Genomic DNA, 26,427 nt, shown 5'->3' on the forward strand with positions numbered 1-26,427 from the left:
AAGGAGCTGGAGCAGTTTTGCCTTGAAGAATGGGAAAAATCGTAGTGGCTAGATGTGCCAAGCTTATAGAGACATACCCCAAGAGACGTGCAGCTGTAATTGCTGCAAAAGGTGGCTCTACAAAATAGGAAAAATGCCAAGGGGGTGAATACTTTCGCAAGCCACTGTATAACACTAGAGGGGCTTGCGCACAAAAGCTCTTACAGGGTATCTCATAAAGCCTATCTTCACATGAGAAGGGAGGGCTCGTTAAAAAACAATTAAGTGGGTTTCCTTACTCCATCAACCATATAGGTCAGTCGACGTGCACCAATGACTTCATCCACTTCATGCGCAACCCCAGAAATAACCCCCTTGACAGGTGCCCTGCTTCGGAAATCCATATAAAAAACATTCCATTCAAATATATTTTTGAAGTGCAAAGCACGCTTCTTCTGTTCCGCGGACACACAAACAAATCTGAATAAGACCAGCTGCTGTGACTCTCACAGACGCCACCTCACCCAACGCCTCCATGATACTCTTCGTGACTTCGAACCGATCACCCAGATAATAATAATATAATATGCCATTTAGCAGACGCTTTTATCCAAAGCGACTTACAGTCATGTGTGCATACATTTTTACGTATGGGTGGTCCCGGGGATCGGACCAACTACCCTGGCGTTACAAGCGATAACATTGATCCAAATCCCACACTCCGACTATAGATGAACCAAGGGATTTCTTAGTTTACATCACAACTTTACTTATTTTGTTTCACGACTGCAGCCCACTCGTACTCACTCATCTTCACTATCAGTTTCGAACAGAACATCTGTTTCCGCCATCTTCCCTCATTACAACTCTAGCCCAAATGTCCCACATGCTGCCTAGAAGGGATACAGCTTTTGTCAAAAATGTACTTTTCGTAGAAGCTGGTTAGCATTTACGCAGGTTAGGACAATTAACGCAGCAGGTTATTAGGAGTAGGTTAATGTTAGAAAAAGGGTTAGGGTTAGCTAAAATGCAACAAAAAACATCGGACACTATTTGGAACAAAGCTATATCCCATCTAGACTTGACCTTTAGTACACAAGGGGGCGATAGAAAACCGTATTTGAGTTACTAACCACATTTTGCAATTTAGAAAATAACAAATTATCTCAAGGTTAGGATTCTGACGTTGGGTAATCTGATCCTAGATCTATTGTAGGGCATCTTCTGCCGGCATCTCAACCTCAATAATAAAAATGGAAATGCAGGCAAAGAGCTTGCTCTAAATCATAGGTCACTAACAGGCGGACCGCGGTCCGGATCCGGACCCAGAAGCCGTCCCATACGGACCCGGACCAAAACAAAAGATTATGAATTAAAACCTGACGGGGCGCTTCTATTTTAATATGCACAGCTTTTGTAGTCTTTACGGTACTCGTTTTGTGAATGAGGAAACTCACCGACCAATTGCATGTGAGTTAAGCGATCCCACGTGATACCACTCAGTCAATGAAGTCTTTGCATTCCTGGCGGTAAACATTGGGACTCTACAGTGCAGACAGATGAGAGTTTTAGAGGCAAGTTACCAAGGAAAAGAAAGTCGGATTAAAAAGATAGCGATATATGTAGAAAACAAAGGGAGCGAAAACAGACGAATGAGACGGAGAAAGGGAACGAAACAGACGAGTGAGAAACAGACGAATGAGACGGAGAAAGGGAGAGATACAGACGAGTGTGCCGGAGAAAGCTGAGGAAAATACGAGTGAGACGGAGAAAGTTGACGAAAATATGAGTGAGACGGAGAAAGGGAGCGAAACAGACGAGTGAGGCAGAAAAAGGGTAACAGTTAGAGAAAATAAGGAACAAATGGCACTCTCCAAAAAAAGAAAAGTGGACAATGAAAACAGAGCATTTAATCCAGAATGGACAGACTCCACCAGGATCCTGAGCAACACATTCACTGCCCAACAACGTGCTCTTGAGTGTTCCCTCAGAGTTTCTTGGATTTTGGGTAAACACAAAAAGCCATTTACAGATGGAGGGGTTGTCAAAGAATGCATGAGTGCAGTAGCTGAAACACTACTTGAGGGAAAACAAAAAAATGAGCTTTGTGATAAAATAAAGCAAATTCCCATGTCAGCATCATCTGCCACAAAGAAAAGTGAAATATTAACTCAGGATGTGCTAACCCAGCTAGATGAAGCCATGCATAAGGCACCATGTGTAGGCTTAGCTGTGGATGAGTCCACTGACATATGTGACAATGCTCAGCTGTTAGTGTTTGCCAGGTTTTTCAACACAGCCCAGAAAACATTCTGTGAAGACATGTTAGGTGTCACTCCCCTTCAGACCAGTACAAGAGGAGAGGATATCTACCTGGCCATTAAGGAGATGTTAACAAAAAGAGGAATAGAGCCAAAACAAGTGGTTTCAATAACCACAGATGGAGCCCCTTCTATGATAGGGAAAGAAAAAGGAGCTGTAGCAAGACTGAAAGGGGACAATCCTGAGCTTTTATCTTACCATTGCATCATTCATCAATCTGTCCTCTGTGCCTCCCTGTCAGATGAGCATGCTGAGGTGATGAATACAATGATGAAAATGATAAATTTTCTCAGGGCATCCTCTTCCTACCAGCATCGCATGCTTAGGGAATTCCTCAGAGAAGTTGATGCCAATGCTGATGATCTTTTGCTGCACAACAATGTGAGATGGCTCAGCAAAGGCAGGGTGCTAGAGCGCTTTTGGTCCATCAGGAGGGAATTAGCATCTTTTTTGGCAGAGCTAAGCAGTCAGAAGGCAACACAGTTTTCTCTCTTTTTAGAAAATGAGAAATGGATGGATAATGTGGCCTTTTTGGTTGACATCACGTCACATCTGAATGAACTGAATTTGAGGCTACAGGGCAAGGACAATTCAATTTGTGAACTGATGACAGCTGTTCGCTCCTTTCAGAGGAAACTTGAAGTGTTCAAGGAAGACCTGCAGGGAGACTGTGTACACTTCCCAGCAGTGCAGGAACAGGTTCAGGGACAGAGAGATTTGTCTTCTTTTGTTGATTTTATTGATAAGCTGATTGTAAACTTCAGCAACCGTTTTGACAGCTTCAGCTTTGGAGAGCAGCTCACCATGTTCATTCAGAACCCATTTCTGATCACAGATGTCAGGGGGTTCTCAAAGGAAGTCACACAGCACTTTAAATGGGTAAATGCTGGGTCTCTCCAGATGCAATTGGTTGATCTCCAAGCAGATGTGGCCCTGAAAGAGCAGTTTGTAAGAACTGACCCTTCCACTTTCTGGTTCCAAATGGTCCCTGAGACTGCTTTCCCGGGTCTGAGGAAAGTAGCCCTATACATCTTGACCATGTTTGGCTCCACATACAACTGCGAGGCAGCTTTCTCCACAATGAACATAATTAAAACTAAATATCGTTCCAGGCTCACCAATGAGCACCTTCACATGTGTATGAGAATGGCCCTGACTCCATTCAAGCCCAGGTTTAAAATTCTGGCAAGACAGGCTAAAGCTCAATTCTCTCACTGAGCAAAAACATGGTGGAGTGGGATATGAGGGGAAGAAAGTGATACTCTAAAACTGTTCAATTGTTAAGATCTGTTGAGATTTATTATTTGTAAAATTGGTTGAGACTGTTGAGTCAAGATGTGAAACAGAAAAGGGGAAATTCAAACTTTTCCTCCCTTTATATTATTTTTCTGAAGTTAAGCACTTTTTTGAAAATGCACAATTTTCACATTTTATTTATTTTCTCTTATTTTGACATGCAGCCCTAGTTTTATTTAGTTAATTAATGAGAGCACATTGTACATATCTACAGTCATACATATATGTTCAGTAGGGCTGCCCCTCTTAGTCGATTAGTCGACTAATCGGTCGTTTTGGTCTTAGTCGACTAAGATTTCTTTAGTCGATAAGTCATTTTTTATGCTTATTCATGCTTAATTACTCATTTCCAAGTAACTTATGAGAACATTTCTGGTGAACACGAGATTTAAAGTGGTGCTTTTGCAGGATTAATTTCGGAGAAACTCAGTTTTACAGATGGTTAATTAACTACATTTATATTGCGCTTTTCTAGTCTTGCACAGCTCTGTCGATTAAATCAACTAATCGATTAGTCGACAAACTCATATAAGTGTTAGTCGACTAAGAATTTCTTTAGTCGAGGACAACCCTAATGTTCAGTTCTATGTTTCGTGATAATAAATATTGTCAACAAGTTTTTGAATTGTACTGAATTAATTTGATTAGACGGTCAGTTATTGATTACATTCAGAACTACTAGGCTACTTAAATATATATACCACTAAATTGTTAGACATTATGATCTTCTGGACCTTTGCTTCAAAACATTTTCTCTAACTGGACCTTTTTTAAATTTTGTTGAATACCCCTGCTCTAAATACACAGGTCAAGGAAAAGTGCAGACAGCTTTGCCATAAAACCCTATTCCACAAATCTCTGTCAAAATAGAGCAATACTGTATGTAACAATAATGTAAAAGCAAAACACAGATATTTCAGAGGACTTTATTTTTTTTTCATGTAAACCAACACGCCTGGTCTTCATTTCTGTTTGACCGTTTGGAACTTGAGTTTACAGAATCATTTCAATCCATTATCACTTCAGCACCAACTAAGTTGTATTGTTGTGCAGGTGTGGAGTTAAGTTGTCATTTTATTCTAAATATGGGTTAAAAACACCCACAAATTACTCCTTACACATCTGAACGTTATAACGATCAACATGTCCCTTCATTCTCACATCAGGTAATGTCAGAACAGAACATTCATTGACAAATAACCAACCTAGACTATTTGACATTACCACTTTAAAGCAAATTAGAACTTTGGCTCTGGCAACAGAAAATAAACCATTTGTATTGACAATGCAAACTGGCATGGTTTTTGGAATGCATACATCACATGTAGCATCATTCTTTCCTTGACGTATCTCCCTCGACAACACAAGTTTTCACCATAGACCCAAGACAAAACATTATGGGCCGGTTTGCCCAGATTACGCCTAGTCCTGGATTAAAAAGCTATTTCAATAGTCCAGTGCTAAACTTGATCTGCGTACGGGAAACCGGCCCTTAGACAGTTGGTAGCAGAGGTATTTGATCGCCTCAACATCGTTATGATCTAGAATATATACTTGACATCCCAGTCAGTAAGTAACACTGACAATAAGTACCATTGGTTACAACCAAATTAAAACACATTCATCCCTCTATATAAATAAAATAAATATTCTCTCCATACGTCAAACATAGCAGACATTTCCATAACATACTGAGGCTATAGCAGTATGGCACATTTAGCCAAAACAGTTATTTTATATTATTTAAATATTTGGACTCTTGGGAGAGAATGCAGAACATTACTGGAGGAGCCAGAGCACAACCCATCTCTTCTGTACAGTATGTGCATTAGAAAATGCATTCATTGTTGGGGCCATAATACTCTGCGAACACAGACATGTTGTGCTGGCAGAGGGTCAAACTTCTGAGGCACCCAAGAACATTGGAAACATTCAGTGAGGACTCATGCAACCATATGTTTCTTATCTGTTAATTCTTCCCAAAGTTACATTTCACTCCCCCGTGTCAATGATTTCACTCAAATGTCACTGTAAAATGATAACAGTATGAAAAACCCAGACCACGCCTTACCATTCTTAAATGTAGGTGCAACTTTCCGCAGGAAAACAGCCTCAAATGCAGCATGTTGAAACTGTTCTTGTTCTGTCTGTTAAAAGGGACAGGTCACCCAGGATTTATTATTCAATAACCTCTGCTGCGGTCTTAGCCTGGTCCCAGATCTGTTTGTGCTCTCTTGCCAACTCTGGGACCAGGCTAGCACTGTCCATCAAGTTCGGTACAGAACCAAGTTGTTACTCTCTGAACCGTCCTCTATATTTTACACTGTCCCTGAGGCTATTACCTAGTACTAGTGCATTCTAATAATATGGCATAACATAGCATGACCCTGCTCTAGTCTCCATCTTGGGCACAGAGCAACTGAGCATATTTAGATTCTACTCCAACAGACACTGCATTTGAGATGGTCCTCTAGGAGTTTATTTTTTCTATAAAAATGTTCAAAAATAGATATATTAGGATTACCGTTGTTCCCTTCATTTCAGTTAGTACTTAAATAATAATAATAAATATTAATAATAAATACAGTACTTGAATTGTAATCAAACTTGGAGATGTGATGCCTGGCTGGCCAGTTAATGAGAATCAGAGCAGTTCAACGGGAGGTGGAGTCTGTTCTGGCACAGAAGAACAATGTCCCCAGACTGGGAATGCAGAGGGTGGAGGATGTTTCATTTCTCTGCAGTCATAGCAGCAGCCATGGGCGTCCTCATGGTGCCGCGGGCTGCAGCTGCCAACTCTTCGATCTCTGCATTTAGCTTCCTGATCACCCACTCCATCGCCTCACGACCCTGATGGAGGAAGAGGAGAGGAGTCAAATTAGAAGGGGAAAAAAAATAATAATAATAATAATAAAATAACGGTATAAATGATCTCGGAGTTCTAAAGGACATAGCCTGGTGCCAGATCTGGTTGTGTTGTATAGCGTCTATGGTAGTTTTCATGCCAAACATGAGCATAGGTGTAGGCTATACAGTGCAAAGAGATCTGAGACCAAGCTATCATGGACATCATACAATTCATTTTTCAAACTACATGCAGATACAAGTGTTTCTCTAACCAGCCATCTGGGTAGGTGAGGAGAAGACCGAGATCACGTACCTTGCCTGCGTTTGCAGAGATGGTGCTAGCCAAAACTCCCTCAAGGTAGCTACTCAGACTGACCCCTTTGACTGAGATGAGAGCTTCTTGGGTCAATATCGTCCTGCACAGACAAGAGTGGAGAATTAGATATTAAAATATATTTATGTAATGCATTTATCCTTCATTTAACCTTCATCCTTCATCTCCCATTTCAAGTAGCCCGATACACTGTAAGCATGGCACAAAGTTAGTAAAGCCTTACTTGTCTGACTGTACTTACTTCTCTGGGTCATCAGGGTGTGGTCTGTATGTAAGCTTCTCATCCACTGACACCATGTTAGTGAATGTGATCTGCAGAGAGAGAGAATCATAAAGGCAGACAGCATTAGACATGTTCAGGGTTCAATGTAATATACACATTTACACTAAATTACTGAACTATACTGAACAAAAATATGAGCTGAAATAAAATAGTCATTTTCCATATGCAAAAAAAGCTTATTTCTCTCAAATTCTGTGCACAAATGTGTTTACATCCCTGTTAGTGAGCATTTCTCCTTTGCCAAGATAATTACATCCATCCACCTGACAGATGTGGCATATCAAGAAGCTGATTAAACAGCATGATCATTACACAGGTGCACCTTGTGCTGGGGACAATAAAAGGCCACTAAAATGTGCAGTTTTGGTCACACAACACAATGCCAAAGATGTCCCAAGTTGAGCAAGCATGCAATTGGTATGCTAACTGCAGGAATGTCCACCAGAGCTGTTGTCAGAGAATTGAATGTTCATTTCTCTACCATAAGCCACCTCCAGCGTCGTTTTAGAGAATTTGGCAGTACATCCAACCGGCTTCACAACCGCAGACCATGTGTAACCACGCCAGCCCAGGACCTCCACATCAGTCTTCTTCACCTGCGGGATCGTCAGACCAGCTGATGAAACTGAGGAGTATTTCTGTCTGTAATAAAGCCCTTTTGTGGGGAAGAACTCATTCTGATTGGCTGGGCCTGGCTCCCCAGTGGGTGGGCCTGGCTCCCAAGTGGGTGGGCCACACCTGCCCAGTCATTTGAAATCCATAGATTAGGGCCTAATTTATTTATTTCAATTGACTAATTTCCTTATCTGAACTGTAACTCAGTAAAACCATTGAAATTGTTGCATGTTTCTTTTATATTTTTGGTTAGTATAGAACAAGGTAAACCTCCTTCCAGAAATGTTTTACCACTTGACTCATTGCATTAAGGGTTCCTCAGTTCTGAGACACACTCATCTGCTATTGGAAATTAGATCAAGACAGCTTCCAGAGTTTCAGATTCTTCAAAACAGAGCATGTTTTGTAAATGGTTACAGGTCTAGTCTTGTAAAAAAAAAAATATATATATATATATATATATATTCTAATGGAACAGCTAGGCTATAGGTCTACAACATGTCACCTATGAAACAGATAAACACTGAGTGTACAAAACATTAAGAACACCTTCCTAATATTGAGTTGCACCCCCCTGGGGCCGAGAGACTGAGAAACAGCTTCTATCGAGGCCATCAGACTGTTAAAACAGTCACCACTAGCCGGCCTCGACCCAGTAGCCTGCCCTGAACCTTAGAGACTGCTGCCCTATGTACATAGTCATTGAAGACTGGTAACTTTAATGTTTACATACTATTTGCCCACTTTATATGTGCACTACTTTTGTGAAAAAATATTTGTTTCTAAAAATCTATATCTTTTAAAAAAAAAATATTTATTTTTTCCGATTTTTCGGACGGTGCTGCAGCACCCTCAGCACCCATACTTCATGAGGCTATGGAGACATGGCAGCAGAATGCCTCCTGTAGCTCAGTTGGTAGAGCATGGCGCTTGCAACGCCAGGATTGTGGGTTCGATTCCCACGGGGGGCCTGTATGAAAAATGTATGCACTCACTAACTGTAAGTCGCTCTGGATAAGAGCGTCTGCTAAATGACTAAAATGTAAATGTACTTCCTGAGGCTATGGAGACAGGGAGACATGGCAGCAGAATGCCCTCTACTTCCTGAGGTTATGGAGACAGGGAGACATGGCAGCAGAATGCCCTCTACTTCCTGAGGCTATGGAGACAGGGAGACATGGCAGCAGAATGCCCTCTACTTCCTGAGGCTATGGAGACAGGGAGACATGGCAGCAGAATGCCCTCTACTTCCTGAAGTTATGGAGACATGGCAGCAGAATGCCCTCTACTTCCTGAGGTTATGGAGACATGGCAGCAGAATGCCCTCTACTTCCTGAGGCTATGGAGACATGGCAGCAGAATGCCCTCTACTTCCTGAGGTTATGGAGACATGGCAGCAGAATGCCCTCTACTTCCTGAGGTTATGGAGACATGGCAGCAGAATGCCCTCTACTTCCTGAGGTTATGGAGACATGGCAGCAGAATGCCCTCTACTTCCTGAGGCTATGGAGACATGGCAGCAGAATGCCCTCTACTTCCTGAGGCTATGGAGACATGGCAGCAGAATGCCCTCTACTTCCTGAGGCTATGGAGACAGGGAGACATGGCAGCAGAATGCCCTCTACTTCCTGAGGCTATGGAGACAGGGAGACATGGCAGCAGAATGCCCTCTACTTCCCGAGGTTATGGAGACATGGCAGCAGAATGCCCTCTACTTCCTGAGGTTATGGAGACAGCGAGACATGGCAGCAGAATTTCCTCTACTTCCTGAGGTTATGGAGACATGGCAGCAGAATACCCTCTACTTCCTGAGGCTATGGAGACATGGCAGCAGAATGCCCTCTACTTCCTGAGGCTATGGAGACATGGCAGCAGAATGCCCTCTACTTCCTGAGGCTATGGAGACAGGGAGACATGGCAGCAGAATGCCCTCTACTTCCTGAGGCTATGGAGACAGGGAGACATGGCAGCAGAATGCCCTCTACTTCCTGAGGCTATGGAGACAGGGAGACATGGCAGCAGAATGCCCTCTACTTCCCGAGGTTATGGAGACATGGCAGCAGAATGCCCTCTACTTCCTGAGGTTATGGAGACAGCGAGACATGGCAGCAGAATTTCCTCTACTTCCTGAGGTTATGGAGACATGGCAGCAGAATACCCTCTACTTCCTGAGGCTATGGAGACATGGCAGCAGAATGCCCTCTACTTCCTGAGGTTATGGAGACAGGGAGACATGGCAGCAGAATGCCCTCTACTTCCCGAGGTTATGGAGACATGGCAGCAGAATGCCCTCTACTTCCTGAGGTTATGGCGACAGCGAGACATGGCAGCAGAATTTCCTCTACTTCCTGAGGTTATGGAGACATGGCAGCAGAATACCCTCTACTTCCTGAGGCTATGGAGACATGGCAGCAAAATGCCCTCTACTTCCTGAGGTTATGGAGACAGGGAGACATGGCAGCAGAATGCCCTCTACTTCCCGAGGTTATGGAGACATGGCAGCAGAATGCCTTCTACTTCCTGAGGTTATGGAGACAGGGAGACATGGCAGCAGAATGCCCTCTACTTCCTGAGGTTATGGAGACAGGGAGACATGGCAGCAGAATGCCCTCTACTTCCTGAGGTTATGGAGACATGGCAGCAGAATACCCTCTACTTCCTGAGGCTATGGAGACATGGCAGCAGAATGCCCTCTACTTCCTGAGGTTATGGAGACAGGGAGACATGGCAGCAGAATGCCCTCTACTTCCCGAGGTTATGGAGACATGGCAGCAGAATGCCTTCTACTTCCTGAGGTTATGGAGACAGGGAGACATGGCAGCAGAATGCCCTCTACTTCCTGAGGTTATGGAGACAGGGAGACATGGCAGCAGAATGCCCTCTACTTCCTGAGGTTATGGAGACAGGGAGACATGGCAGCAGAATGCCCTCTACTTCCTGAGGTTATGGAGACAGGGAGACATGGCAGCAGAATGCCCTCTACTTCCTGAGGCTATGGAGACAGGGAGACATGGCAGCAGAATGCCCTCTACTTCCTGAGGCTATGGAGACATGGCAGCAGAATACCCTCTACTTCCTGAGGCTATGGAGACATGGCAGCAGAATGCCCTCTACTTCCTGAGGCTATGGAGACAGGGAGACATGGCAGCAGAATGCCCTCTACTTCCTGAGGCTATGGAGACAGGGAGACATGGCAGCAGAATGCCCTCTACTTCCTGAGGTTATGGAGACATGGCAGCAGAATGCCCTCTACTTCCTGAGGCTATGGAGACATGGCAGCAGAATGCCCTCTACTTCCTGAGGCTATGGAGACAGGGAGACATGGCAGCAGAATGCCCTCTACTTCCTGAGGCTATGGAGACATGGCAGCAGAATGCCCTCTACTTCCTGAGGTTATGGAGACATGGCAGCAGAATGCCCTCTACTTCCTGAGGCTATGGAGACATGGCGGCAGAATGCCCTCTACTTCCTGAGGCTATGGAGACATGGCAGCAGAATGCCCTCTACTTCCTGAGGCTATGGAGACATGGCAGCAGAATGCCCTCTACTTCCTGAGGCTATGGAGACAGGGAGACATGGCAGCAGAATGCCCTCTACTTCCTGAGGCTATGGAGACAGGGAGACATGGCAGCAGAATGCCCTCTACTTCCTGAGGTTATGGAGACAGGGAGACATGGCAGCAGAATGCCCTCTACTTCCTGAGGTTATGGAGACATGGCAGCAGAATGCCCTCTACTTCCTGAGGTTATGGAGACATGGCAGCAGAATGCCCTCTACTTCCTGAGGTCATGGAGACAGGGAGACATGGCAGCAGAATGCCCTCTACTTCCTGAGGTTATGGAGACAGGGAGACATGGCAGCAGAATGCCCTCTACTTCCTGAGGTTATGGAGACAGGGAGACATGGCAGCAGAATGCCCTCTACTTCCTGAGGCTATGGAGACATGGCAGCAGAATGCCCTCTACTTCCTGAGGTTATGGAGACAGGGAGACATGGCAGCAGAATGCCCTCTACTTCCTGAGGTTATGGAGACATGGCAGCAGAATGCCCTCTACTTCCTGAGGTTATGGAGACATGGCAGCAGAATGCCCTCTACTTCCTGAGGTTATGGAGACAGGGAGACATGGCAGCAGAATGCCCTCTACTTCCTGAGGTTATGGAGACAGGGAGACATGGCAGCAGAATGCCCTCTACTTCCTGAGGTAATGGAGACAGGGAGACATGGCAGCAGAATGCCCTCTACTTCCTGAGGTAATGGAGACAGGGAGACATGGCAGCAGAATGCCCTCTACTTCCTGAGGTTATGGAGACATCAGAACAGCCTCAATTCGTCGACACATGAACAAAGCATCCCACAGGGATGCTGGCCCATGTTGACTCCAATTTTTACCAGTTGTGTCAAGTTGACAGGATGTCCTTTGGGTGGTGGACTATTCTCGATACACACGGGAAAGTGCTGAGCGGGAAAAACTCAGCAGTGTAGCAGTTCTTGACACAAACCGGTGCGCCTGGCACCTACTACCATACCACGTTCAAAAGGCATTTAAATATTTTGCCTTGCCCATTCACCCTCTGAATGGCACACATACACAATCCATGTCTCAAGGCTTAAAAATCCTTCTTCAACCTGTCTCCTCCATCTACACTGATTGAAGTGGATTTAACAAGTGACATCAATAAGGGATCACAGCTTTCACCTGGATTCACCCGGTCAGTCTGTGTCATGGAAAGAGCAGGTGTTCTTAATGTTTAGTACACTCGGTGTATGTCTCAATGTCAACAAGGATTATATACAACATTATGCTGAAATCATAAAACGTTTAGAACTCACATTTGAAGATTGAAGCTCGAATGTCCTTTCAACGGGGTCCACTACAGAATGCTCCTGGATGTACGTGCACGTCTGTGTTCTGCCAATGATCTGGAGAGAGAAACAATACAATAGAACCCACATGATCAAAGCACCAGGCCCGGCCTGTTTAGTGTCATTCAAATGTCCTGACGGAGTACAGAGTGTCCCCAAGACACAGTATTCATACTGTACTGATCTCAACACATGTATCAGACAGTTTCCTGTGTGTACTAGCTAGGTATATGGGACACGTCTATGGACAGGTCAGACAGTGCTGGATCTAACAGATTGGTTAATCTGGTTTCTCTGTAATCTACTGTAGACTTGGCCTCCTTCACTCCAACAGGGAACCTTCACAAGTTCAAAGGGTGTTAATTTAACCGTCCACTCACTTATAATCTTGTTCTTTTCTGAAGGTCATATTTGCTGTCTCAGTTTATTGGCAGTCTCAGAGATTACCCGACGACATCTATGCCCCGTCAGTGATTTTGGACGGTTTTTGTGCTAGACTTTTAAAAAAAAGGACTTAGCAGTGATATTAATAGCAATTGTGTAGATCAGGGCACGGTGGTCACCAAACGTCTGAGCAGTAGTGCTTCGTCTAGTATCACTTTTCCCTTTCAGATCATAATAAAATTAGATTTACATGGACAAGGGGAACCTGATCCTAGAGCAGCAATCCTACTCTGAGAAGCTTTTTGAATCGGAGCCCAGGAGACTGTGTCCCGTCCATGATTTGGTCGGTGGAGGAGCAAGACTGTCAAAGGACTTAGCCGTGATATTAGTAGCAGTCTGCCGACCTTCCCTCCCAGGAGCTAAACCAAAGGCAGAGTTGAGTAGTCTCTCGCGACAGCCCTGGTTCTGAGATGAAAGGACAGTGGTTAATGCTTCCATAGAACTGGACTATGGGTCAGATCAGAGCTCTGGAGATGACCTCATTTCAAAAGGATGAATAATAGGAAGATTATTCAAAAAACGGAGGAATGAGATGTATGAACTGTCATTTAATACTGTCAATAAATCAAGATTAAATTAATCTAATCACTGAATCTTTTACAATGCCTTCATAGTCATAACTGTAATCGTGGCAATTTGCATGCCTTCATAGTCATAACTGTAATCGTAGGCAATTTGCATGTGCAGCAAAGAGCAAACTAATTACGGACAGTGTTTAATAGCTACCCCAGACAAGAACATCGTGATGAGACTGGAAACCATTCAAAGCAACCTCTGAGTAGGCCCCTGGCAGCATAGTTAGAGGTCTGCCTGTTACATCAACGATAAGAGGGTTGTGTTTTATAGGGACAGTTCTGTACCGAGCAGACAGGATTATGTTTTATAGGGGTAGCTCTGTACTGCCAGGACACTAGGAACAGGAATGGCACCAGCTTGTTCAGGACAGCATGTGCCAGACGTAGAGCAATACAGTCTCGTGCCACGGGCAGTGCCTATTGCTCTTACCCCCCCCCCCCCCCCCCCACCCAGGAATAGCACCCTACGACTGGGAGTACTGGGGGCCAATGGGGTAAGGTCAAGTACTGCATAATGGAAGAAGCAGAGAGTGTGAGAATTGTGTAACTGAGATCTATGGCTGTGAGGCTATGAACTCAAATAACACTGACTGAGGCTACTAGAGGAGAAGTCTACCAGGAGGAGTCTCAAACCATGACACCCCACTTTTGTTTTGTTTGTGACACAGCAGTTGAAAGGTTTGAAACAGCAGTTTGTTGTCCAGTCTAAGAAACTGTCTAGCAGTACTTTCATTTTATGAAGCGTGACACATTTGCATGACAACCATTTAATTTTCTATTTCTAAGGCTATTGCACAGAAAATGCCCAACACTGAACGAAAAGGCTAGTATGACACTCACTGCTTACTACTATGTTGCTAAAGTAGAATCTACTGTGATAGATCCTGTCTTTCGTCCAGACATATATAGAACCTCTAATAGGCCTACGTTTTGTATTTCTACTGAAAGAAAAAAAAAAAAAACACTTACTGATTTGACGATGGAGGGCAGGCCCCACTCAGCGCTGAGCAGTCTGTTGCTGTGCAGGCGTCCCCGCGTGTCCACGCTACGGTCCAACACATCCACCCCAAACACACTGGGGTTCATGGGGTTGGGGTACTTCTGCATAGCAGCCTTGGTGACAGTCTCCCAAGGATGGCTGTGAAGGGGAGGAGGAGTTTATCAGCGTGCAATTTATTTACACAAGTTCAAGTTTTTGCTGATATCCACATGGCAGTCAGCCACTGAAATACATGGATAATACAACACACACAATAAAACATTGAAGTTGAAATTACAAGTGCAATTCATGACAATATGTATATTTACACACTTGTGTGGAAGAAACAGGTGCCGTTTAGCGCTATGACACTTAGAACATTATCATCCATTTATATGCAACAGCCTCTAAGAGTGTTCATTATTATAGTGAGCAGGACAGGACATAATGTTCTGAGAACAGATATGTAAGTCTAAATCCTCACTGGTTTAATTCAGCTGTCTACATAGTAACTGAGCGTCATCATTTTTTTAAAAACTGGTGATTTGACTTGTAATCGCCAAAATGTATCCACGGATTGATTCTTTCTCGATGAAGAATCTAGGTTGCCATGGAGGAGACAGAAGCCATGCGGTTGCGGTGTGACGCATCTCGGAGGCGCGTCAAGAAGTAGGGGAAAGGTTGCCGTTGCTACTACGAGCTAACTGGTTACGCAATTTCACTGCAACCTGACACTGACCGCTAGAAGCTGTTGATTTAAATAGCAGATGCTGTTCAACTGATACAAACTGCAATGGTCAGGATTCTCACAGTCATTGAAAAGAAAAACACGAACCAGCTAGCTGACGTTTGCTGACTAAACGCAACTCCGCATGGGATGCAAGTTATAGATCGTGAAGTTGAGTTCAGTCAGTTAATTCAAGCCAAACCCGATACTACGCGAAACAACACACACAAATCAATGAATATATAGAAAGCTGGCTACTCACTTGAAAATGTGTTCCGATGTCCAGATCTTCATGGTCGGTGAGTTTAGGAGTGAATCAGCCTGTGATTGCAGTCACACTGTTGGGAAAGCCGCCCGCATTCAGAAAAGACCCAGCGCAAATCCCCTCCCACCTACGACGCGCAGTCATGGGACATAAAGTTGTGTGGCGCACTTCCGCCGCATTCCCCAGCGTTGATTGACAGCGGTCGACAACGCAATGACATAGAGGAAAAAAAAACACGCGCCTAATAGAGAGGACGTTCTTCCTCTGGCAGGCACAAGTTATATTATATAATTGGCATATTGGCGTGTGTATGTTCGTTATACCAAATGCAAATCTGAATAGCTACCTATGAGGTAGACTTACTGTTGAATCCATTTTTATTCATTGAATAATTACAACTATAAAACACATATTAATAGTAATGTTTTCAACAATGATTTGCTTTCTCTCCTAACTAGAATCTCTATCCTCTAGCCCAGGGGTGTCAAACTCATTCCATGGAGGGCCTAGTGTCTGCGGGTTTTTGGTTTTCTCTTTCAATTAAGACCTAGACAACCAGGCGAGGGGAGTTATTTACTAATGAGTGTCCTTAATTCATCGATCAAGTACAAGGGAGGAGCGAAAACCCGCAGACACTCGGCCCTCCGTGGAATGTGTTTGACACGAGCTCTAGCCTATCACTATTACACCTTCCACATAGGATCACAGTATTTGGCCTGTGAAAACAACTGGGCAGTGTTTATATTTATCCCCTTCAGTGAGGTTATGTAACTCATCACGTAGAGCGGGTCCAACCTTGATCCTGAATAAATACGGTCTTGGAGGTGATCATTGCCCAACCTTTTGATTGGTTAAACATCTCCTCCGAGTATAGAGCTATTGCAGAGATGACTGAATGCTACGTAATTATCCTCTTGTAAGGATTATGGATTATATAATCTCCTTCTAACCTACATTCCCATATAGGCTACATGGCCTTTAGTCCATAGCTTAGTCTCTGTCTTCAGGTGCCACAGTTTATGGGTCTTTAGGCCTGATCTGAGCATATTATGACTGTACAAAAGGGGGCATTCTGCTGCCATGTTGAATGGTCTTATCAATCTGGACAGAGACAGTTACTAGTAATCTCTCTCTGTCAGATGGGAGGAGTGGGAGGGAAGTATGTGCCAAGTGTACCCACTGACTGAGCTGGAACTACTGTATGTTGTTGGAGCATTATTGGGCTTTATAACCAGACCTATGACATTGTTCATTGACAATAATGCTTGAACTTGAAGAACCACACAAAATAAACACACAAAGTATTTTTTAATAATATAATAAAAATTGTTCACAATATCACACTGCATCTGGTTTTCGTACATTGCTAAAATTGCTGAGGCGCCCAATAATTAGCAAAGAGCACATTAATATGGTGAACTCCCCTTTTTAAATACAGCTTTGTTTTTTTTGCATATGATCTCAATCAAGCTTGGGAAATCTGGTAGTCTACATTACAACATTGACAGAATTTGTTATCTATATTTGTAAGACAGATTCTTTCCTGATCTATTCAGTTTCATTAAAAAAAACATAAAATAGGCCTACGTCAGTATACAACTGCGGACAATTGACACTGCATTACAGCTCTCTACTACTACACTGTACATTTAATTAAACAGGCAATTATCCTGATATCTCCTTTGAACACTATGACTCATATACTAGAGTAGGGCCAGCAGTTTTTCCTGACTTCCTGACCTCATGACCTGACCTGGAAAACCCTGGGCCCTTCTTATAAACTATCAGGAAAAACTGTTGTTGAAGCTTCCAGACACAGCCTGGTCAGAACCGAGAAAACGGTGACAACATGATTCTTCCACACAACATATGATGCCACATCTACTCAGCTATAGTCTCAATGGTTTCAAGAGTCTCTGTCACAGTCTCCATCGTCGTAACTTCCGTACTCTGAACTCTCGTTGCAGCCGGTGACGCCGACTCTTCCCCAGCCACCTCCTCGGGCCCCCACCCCTCCACGTCAGCCGTGGCATCCTGGTACTGCTGGTACTCTGACACCAGGTCATTCAGGTTGTTCTCTGCCTCGGTGAACTCCATCTCGTCCATGCCCTCCCCAGTGTACCAGTGCAGGAAGGCCTTGCGCCTGAACATGAGCGAGAACTGGTCTCCCACGCGACGAAAGATCTCCTGAATGGCCGTGTTGTTGCCAATGAAGGTGGAAGCCATTGTGAGCCCCCGAGGTGGGATGTCACATACGGCTACTTTACAGTTGTGAGGGATCCAGTCCACAAAGTAGTTGCTGTTCCTCTGTTGCATCATCAGCATCTGCTCGTCCACTTCCTTGGTGGACATCTTGCCACGGAACATCCCAGCCACAGTCAGATAGCGCCCTCTTCGGGGATCGCAGGCGGTCATCATATTACGGGCATCAAACATCTGCTGGGTGAGCTCGGGCACGGAGAGGGTGCGGTACTTCTGGCTGCCGCGAGCTGTGAGCGGTGCGAAGCCCGACATGAAGAAGTGGAGACGGGGAAAGGGCACCATGTTGACAGCTAACTTCCTCAAGTCGGCATTAAGTTGGCCGGGGAACCTCAGGGAGGTCGTGACCCCGCTCATGGTCATACACACCAGGTGGTTCAGGTCACCGTAGGTCGGGGTGGTGAGCTTCAATGTACGGAAGCAGATGTCGTAGAGAGCCTCGTTGTCAATGCAGAAGGTCTCGTCCGTGTTCTCTAGGAGCTGGTGGATGGACAGCGTGGCGTTGTAAGGCTCCACCACGACGTCTGACACCTTGGGAGAGGGCATGACACTGAAGCTGGTCATGATGCGGTCGGGGTACTCCTCGCGGATCTTGTTGATGATGAGGGTGCCCATGCCGGAGCCCGTCCCACCACCCAGGGAGTGGACGAACTGGAAGCCCTGAAGGCAGTCGCATCCCTCGCTCTCCTGACGCACCCTGTCAATCACGGTGTCCACAAGCTCAGCCCCCTCTGTATAGTGGCCCTTGGCCCAGTTGTTCCCAGCACCAGAGTTTCCTATTCCACAGAAACACAGAGAAAGATAATTTTGTACATCATGTTAGTGCAACTAACTTACAGTGAGGGAAAAAAAGTATTTGATCCCCTGCTGATTTTGTATGTTTGCCCACTGACAAAGAAATGATCAGTCTATAGTTTTAATGGTAGGTTTATTTGAACAGTGAGAGACAGAATAACAACAACAAAATCCAGAAAAAAACGCATGTCAAAAATGTTATAAATTGATTTGCATTTTAATGAGGGAAATAAGTATTTGACCCCTCTGCAAAACATGACTTAGTACTTGGTGGCAAAACCCTTGTTGGCAATCACAGAGGTCAGATGTTTCTTGTAGTTGGCCACCAGGTTTGTACACATCTCAGGAGGGATTTTGTCCCACTCCTCTTTGCAGATCTTCTCCAAGTCATTAAAGTTTCGAGGCTGACGTTTGGCAACTCAAACCTTCAGCTCCCTCCACAGATTTTCTATGGGATTAAGGTCTGGAGACTGGCTAGACCACTACAGGACCTTAATGTGCTTCTTCTTGAACCACTCCTTTGTTGCCTTGGCCGTGTGTTTTGGGTCATTTTCATGCTGGAATACCCATCCACGACCCATTTTCAATGCCCTGGCTGAGGGAAGGAGGTTCTCACCCAAGATTTGACGGTATATGGCCCTGTCCATCATCCCTTTGATGCAGTGAAGTTGTCAGGTCCCCTTAGCAAAAAAACACCCCCAAAGCATAATGTTTCCACCTCCATGTTTGACGGAGGGATGGTGTTCTTGGGGTCATAGGCAGCATTCCTCCTCCTCCAAACACGGCGAGTTGAGTTGATGCCAAAGAGCTCCATGTTGGTCTCATCTGACCACAACACTTTCACCCAGTTCTCCTCTGAATCATTCAGATGTTCATTGGCAAACTTCAGACGGGCATGTATATGTGCTTTCTTGAGCAGGGGGACCTTGCGGGCGCTGCAGGATTTCAGTCCTTCACGGCGTAGTGTGTTACCAATTGTTTTCTTGGTGACTATGGTCCCAGCTGCCTTGAGATCATTGACAAGATCCTCCCATGCAGTTCTGGGCTGATTCCTCACCGTTCTCATGATCATTGCAACTCCACGAGGTGAGATCTTGCATGGAGCCCCAGGCCGAGGGAGATTGACAGGTCTTTTGTGTTTCTTCCATTTGCGAATAATCGCACCAACTGTTGTCACCTTCTCACCAAGCTGCTTGGCGATGGTCTTGTAGCCCATTCCAGCCTTGTGTAGGTCTACAATCTTGTCCCTGACATCCTTGGAGAGCTCTTTGGTCTTGGCCATGGTGGAGAGTTTGGAATCTGATTGATTGATTGCTTCTGTGGACAGGTGTCTTTTATACAGGTAACAAGCTGAGATTAGGAGCACTCCCTTTAAGAGTTACCTGTATAAAAGACAAATCTTTCTGATTGAGAGGGGGTCAAATACTTATTTCCCTCATAAAAATGCAAATCAATTTATAAAATTTTTGACATGTGTTTTCCTGGATTTTTTTGTTTGTTATTCTGTCTCTCAATGTTCAAATAAACCTACCATTAAAATTATAGACTGATCATTTCTTTGTCAGTGGGCAAACGTACAAAATCAGTACATTGTAAATAAGCTTAAAGAAGTCCTCCAGCGATTTTTGAACATTTACTGCGATATCCCAAGAAAAGCGATATCCTAAATATAAATACAGTACAATACTCACACTAAATGGTAAAAATTTTTTTTTGGCAGAATGTGTGTTTTTTTAGACACAACTGCAACCTTCAAGTAGTAGGGCATTCAAGGAGTTGGTCTGATGAGAATCTGTGATGTCATCGGCCTTCCCCCTTGCTTGAGGAACAATAGAGGAACCTACACTTGTGCTATGTCATGACTTACCTCGACCACCTATTGAGATGTGCCTTTTGTAAAATAAATCCGGTATTAAATGAGGTGAAAAGGAGACGAGTGCCACTTTAAATGTAAAAAAGCGAAATATCCCTTTAAAAAACTGTATGCATATTATAATAGTGTCAAAAGAGTATCACTTTTGAGTTTCCATCATCATCAATAACTTTGATTAGATCTACCGTTTCGGTCATCAATAACTTTGATTAGATCTACCATTTCAGTCATCAATAACTTTGATTAGATCTACCGTTTCGGTCATCAATAACTTTGATTAGATCCACCGTTTCAGTCATCAATAACTTTGATTAGATCTACCATTTCGGTCATCAATAACTTTGATTAGATCTACCGTTTCGGTCATCAATAACTTTGATTAGATCCACCGTTTCGGTCATCAATAACTTTGATTAGATCTACCGTTACTCTCACCATGTATAAAGTTATCAGGCCTGAAGAGAGCTCCTATGCGGCTGCCCCTGACGCTGTCCATGGTCCCTGGTTCTAGGTCAAGGAGCAGGCCCCGGGGGACATATTTACCACCTGGAAGAACATATGAACATGTCATAGATGATTTGCATTTGGTCAGTGGTTTTGATTCAATACAGCCCAAGATAATATATCTTTATAGCCCCGTGGACTGAAGAACTCTCTTTCTTTTCAATAATGTATCCATTTCTCTTACCATTTGCCTCGTTGAAGTAGACATTGAGCCTCTCCAGCTGAAGAGGATCCTCCCCCTCATACATTCCTGTAGCACTGATTCCATGCTCCTCGCTGATCACCTCCCAAAACTGTAAAGACATGATGGACAGTAAAGACATAGACACACAGTAAAGCTATATATCCGTGTTGTATATTTTGAGCGTGACCTGCCCAAGAAAAACACAGGACCAGGAAAAACTCACCAGGTCAAAAGGCCAGGAAGAACTCAGGCCCTAATGATAACACCCCAGACTCCGACAGATGCCCCAATACACATATATTACGATGAGGTGTGAACTGGAGCTGAATCTAACACGTCATATGGTTGATCTTGCTTGTCCTCAGCAGCAGCCATGATAAAAATGTCCCACCCTCTCAATGTGCCAGCCTTCTGCTACTTCCTCCTTATCTCTGAGCAGAGTGCCCCTTGGGGAACACCCTGTCACTCACACTCAACAACCGCCACGGTGGGCAACGTGCCAGCACCCATTATCTTGTTCAATATACACTATTTCAAACATTAAAAAAGTATGATTCTACTCAAGAGAATGCCAATTGTTTTACATGTATAGGTATGCTGTGCTTTGCTACTCTTTGTGAATAGTATATGACTGGCATAAACATTATCAAGTAACATACCCTAATGTAACAGTTTATAAGTCTCATTGTATGTAAATAAAATAATACTTTACCACTGTTCAAATGGGTTATGAGAGTTATTGGAAGTATATATATATTGTATTTACAGTGGAAGTATATACTGTATTTGCAGTGGAAGTATATATACTGTATTTGCAGTGGAAGTATATATATTGTATTTGCAGTGGAAGTATATATACTGTGTTTGGAAGCAAGATAAGCATAGCGCTAAAGCATGTATAGTATTTATCAACCCTTCAGTAAATAAAAAACACATTTAATCAATTTGAATAAAAAACAGTTAATTGATCAACCCTAAAGTGAATTAAAAAAAACACATTTAATCCATTTGAATATAAAACGGTTAATTGATCAACCCTTCAGTGAATAAAAACACATTTAACTCATTTCGATATTAAAGAGTACATTTACCTTAGATCCTATCTGATTTCCACACTGTCCAATCTGTAGATGAACAATTTCACGCATGATGAGCGAGAAAGACTGCTAACACACAAGGGTCTCTGACATGACATGACACTGCCTCCTCACCAAGGTTTTATACTGCAGAGGGCATCTGATGTCACTGCTGTCAGGGTGACACCCAAACCACCAGGTCACAGCGTGTACCCTGTGATCCTTTTTGACTTTCATTACATTTGCATTTAACACAGTATGATTGAATGTTGATGTGCTGAATAAGTATGATGCATGAATGATCAAGTATGATATATATACAGCGCTTTTGACACTGGGGATGCTCTCAAGCCTAAGCGGTCCCCTAAATGGATATACAGTGCCTTGCAAAAGTATTCATCCCCCTTGGCGTTTTTCCTATTTTGTTGCATTACAACCTGTAATTTAAATTTATTTTTATTTGGATTTAATGTAATGGACATACACAAAATAGTCCAAATTGGTGAAGTGAAAAAAAAAAAAAAACTTGTTTCAAAAAATTAGACAAAATAAATTACGGAAAAGTGGTGCGTGCATACAGTGGGGAAAAAAAGTATTTAGTCAGCCACCAATTGCAGAAAAACAGCCCCAAACCATGATGTTTCCACCCCCATGCTTCACAGTAGGTATGGTGTTCTTTGGATGCAACTCAGCATTCTTTGTCCTCCAAACACGACGAGTTGAGTTTTTACCAAAAAGTTATATTTTGGTTTCATCTGACCATATGACATTCTTTCAATCCTCTTCTGGATTATCCAAATGCACTCTAGCAAACTTCAGACGGGCCTGGATATGTACTGGCTTAAGCAGGGGGACACGTCTGGCACTGCAGGATTTGAGTCCCTGGTGGCGTAGTGTGTTACTGATGGTAGGCTTTGTTACTTTGGTCCCAGCTCTCTGCAGGTCATTCACTAGGTCCCCCCGTGTGGTTCTGGGATTTTTGCTCACCGTTCTTGTGATCATTTTGACCCCACGGGGTAAGATCTTGCGTGGAGCCCCAGATCGAGGGAGATTATCAGTGGTCTTGTATGTCTTCCATTTCCTAATAATTGCTCCCACAGTTGATTTCTTCAAACCAAGCTGCTTACCTATTGCAGATTCAGTCTTCCCAGCCTGGTGCAGGTCTACAATTTTGTTTCTGGTGTCCTTTGACAGCTCTTTGGTCTTGGCCATAGTGGAGTTTGGAGTGTGACTGTTTGAGGTTGTGGACAGGTGTCTTTTATACTGATAACAAGTTCAAACAGGTGCCATTAATACAGGTAACGAGTGGAGGACAGAGGAGCCTCTTAAAGAAGAAGTTACAGGTCTGTGAGAGCCAGAAATCTTGCTTGTTTGTAGGTGACCAAATACTTATTTTCCACCATAATTTGCAAATAAATTCATTAAAAATCCTACAATGTGATTTTCTGGATTTTTTTTCCTCAATTTGTCTGTCATAGTTGACGTGTACCTATGATGAAAATTACAGGCCTCTCTCATCTTTTAAGTGGGAGAACTTGCGCAATTGGTGGCTGACTAAATACTTTTTTTCCCCACTGTATGTATTCACCCCCTTTGCTATGAAGCCCCTAAATAAGATCTGGTGCAACCAATTACCTTCAGAAGTCACATAATTTGTTAGATTGCACACAGGTGGACTTTATTTAAGTGTCACATGATCTGTCACATGATCTCAGTATATATACACCTGTTCTGAAAGGCCCCAGAGTCTGCAACACCACTAAGCAAGGGGCACCACCAAGCAAGCAGCACCATGAATACCAAGGAGCTCTCCAAACAGGTCAGGGACAAAGTTGTGGAGAAGTACAGATCAGGGTTGGGTTATAAAAAATATCAGAAACGTTTAACATCCCACGGAGCACCATTAAATCCATTATTAAAAAATTGAAAGAATATGGCACCACAACAAACCTGCCAAGAGAGGGCCGCCCACCAAAACTCACAGACCAGGCAAGGAGGGCATTAATCAGAGAGGCAACAAAGAGACCAAATATAATCCTGAAGGAGCTGCAAAGCTCCACAGCGGAGATTGGAGTATCTGTCCATAGGACCACTTTAAGCCGTACACTCCACAGAGCTGGGCTTTACGGAAGAGTGGCCAGAAAAAAGCCATTGCTTAAAGAATAAAATAAGCAAACACGTTTGGTGTTCACCAAAAGGCATGTGGGAGACTCCTCAAACATATGGAAGAAGGTACTCTGGTCAGATGAGACTAAAATTGAGCTTTTTGTCCATCAAGGAAAACGCTATGTCTGGTGCAAACCCAACACCTCTCATCACCCCGAGAACACCATCCCCACAGTGAAGCATGGTGGTGGCAGCATCATGCTGTGGAGATGTTTTTCATCGGCAGGGAAACTGGTCAGAATTGAACAAATGATGGATGGCGCTAAATACAGACAAATTCTTGAGGGAAACCTGTTTCAGTCTTCCAGAGATTTGAGACTGGGACGGAGGTTCACCTTCCAGCAGGACAATGACCCTAAGCATACTGCTAAAGCAACACTCGAGTGGTTTAAGGGGAAACATTGAAATATATTGGAATGGCCTAGTCAAAGCCCAGACCTCAATCCAATTGAGAATCTGTGGTATGACTTAAAGATTGCTGTACACCAGCGGAACCCATCCAACTTGAAGGAGCTGGAGCAGTTTTGCCTTGAAGAATGGGCAAAAATCCCAGTGGCTAGATGTGCCAAGCTTATAGAGACATACCCCAAGAGACTTGCAGCTGTAATTGCTGCAAAAGGTGGCTCTACAAAGTATTGACTTTGGGGGGGGTGAATAGTTATGCACGCTCAAGTTCTGTTTTTTTGTCTTATTTCTTGTTTGTTTCACAAGAAAAAAAAAGTGCATCTTCAAAGTGGTAGGCATGTGTGTAAATGAAATGATACAAACCAATTTTTTAATTCCAGGTTGTAAGGCAACAAAATAGGAAAAATGTCAAGGGGGATGAATACTTTCGCAAGCCACTGTAACTAGTTTTGTACAGTCTCCTTAATAAATTGTAACCATGTCTTACTTCATGAAAGTTTTGAACGTCTTTCAGAGAAGTTATTGTTTGGCTGTAGATTGTGCACAGCGCCTTCGCTCCAACAGTTTGCAAAGGAAGGAGGAATGGGATATACAGTTGAAGTCAGAAGTTTACATACACCTTAGCCAAATACATTCAAACTCTGTTTTTCACAATTCCTGACATTTAATGTAAAAATTCCCTGTTTTAGGTCAGTTATGATCCCCACTTTATTTTAAGAATGTGAAATGTCAGAATAATAGTAGAAAAAAAAGGGAGTTGCTTGCAAGCCGAAGAACACCATTCCAACCGTGAAGCACAGGGGTGGCAGCATCATGCTGTGGGGGTGCTTTGCTGCAGGAGTGACTGGTGCGCTTCACAAAATATATGTCATCATGAGGAAGGAAAGTTATGTGGCTATATTGAAGCAACATCTCAAGACATCAGTCAGGAAGTTAAAGCTTGGTCGCAAATGGGTTTTCCAAATGAACAATGACCCCAAGCATACTTCCAAAGCTGTGGCAAAATGGCTTAAGGACAACAAAGTCAAGGTATTGGAGTAGCCATCACAAAGCCCTGACCTCAATCCTATAGAAAATGTGTCGGCAGACTTGAAAAGCGTGTGCGAGCAAGGAGGCCTACAAACCTGACTCAGTTACACCAGCTCTGTCAGGAGGAATGGGCCAAAATTCACCCAACTTATTGTGGGAAGCTTGTGGAAGGCTACCCGAAACGTTTGACCCAAGTTAAACAATTTAAAGGCCATGCTACCAAATACTAATTGAGTGTATGTAAACTTCTGACCCACTGGGAATGTGATGAAATAAATAAAAGCTGAAATAAATAATTCTCTCTACTATTATTCAGACATTTCACATTCTTAAAATAAAGTGATGATCCTAACTGACCTAAAACAGGGAATCTTTACTAGGATTAAATGTCAGGAATTGAGAAAAACTGAGTTTAAATGTATTTGGCTAAGGTGTATGTAAACTTCCGACTTCAACTGTATGTACAGTGAGGGAAAAAAGTATTTGATCCCCTGCTGATTTTGTACATTTGCCCACTGACAAAGACATGATCAGTCTATCTTTTTAATGGTAGGTTTATTTGAACAGTGAGAGACAGAATAACAACAACAAAATCCAGAAAAACGC

General features: G+C 43.5%; 2 protein-coding genes and 1 long non-coding RNA gene across 9 annotated transcripts; 1 reads left to right on the forward strand and 2 right to left on the reverse strand.

The window, feature by feature from the left end:
- Positions 1–4,507: 4,507 nt before the first annotated feature.
- prelid3b (PRELI domain containing 3) lies at positions 4,508–15,604 on the reverse strand. Its single transcript, XM_084172822.1, has 6 exons — positions 15,528–15,604; positions 14,529–14,697; positions 12,508–12,597; positions 7,020–7,090; positions 6,758–6,860; positions 4,508–6,447 (listed from the first exon to the last, which is right to left on the reverse strand). Exons 1-6 carry the CDS (start codon positions 15,557–15,559, stop codon positions 6,328–6,330), a joined length of 585 nt encoding a protein of 194 aa, XP_084028948.1. The 5' UTR covers positions 15,560–15,604; the 3' UTR covers positions 4,508–6,327.
- Positions 8,561–12,501, forward strand: LOC311138154. Of its 7 annotated transcripts, none has more exons than XR_014614020.1 (4): positions 8,561–9,980; positions 10,071–10,160; positions 10,202–10,618; positions 10,758–12,501. It is a non-coding gene; the product is annotated as an uncharacterized lncRNA (long non-coding RNA). The 7 variants fall into 7 exon arrangements; XR_014614021.1 differs by having other exon boundaries at positions 10,202–10,430; positions 10,472–12,501; XR_014614023.1 differs by having other exon boundaries at positions 8,561–9,759; positions 9,891–9,980; positions 10,202–12,501.
- Positions 15,605–16,821: 1,217 nt separating the features above from the next.
- On the reverse strand, positions 16,822–22,321 carry LOC311138396 (tubulin beta-6 chain-like). The gene is made up of 4 exons (XM_084173065.1): positions 22,237–22,321; positions 21,146–21,254; positions 20,893–21,003; positions 16,822–18,565 (listed from the first exon to the last, which is right to left on the reverse strand). The coding sequence occupies exons 1-4, from the start codon at positions 22,291–22,293 to the stop codon at positions 17,412–17,414; spliced, it is 1,431 nt and encodes a 476-aa protein (XP_084029191.1). The 5' UTR covers positions 22,294–22,321; the 3' UTR covers positions 16,822–17,411.
- Positions 22,322–26,427: the final 4,106 nt, after the last annotated feature.

The sequence above is a fragment of the Coregonus lavaretus genome (assembly GCF_964263955.1).
Source record: "Coregonus lavaretus genome assembly, chromosome: 12".
NCBI classification, from domain to species: Eukaryota; Metazoa; Chordata; class Actinopteri; order Salmoniformes; family Salmonidae; genus Coregonus; species Coregonus lavaretus.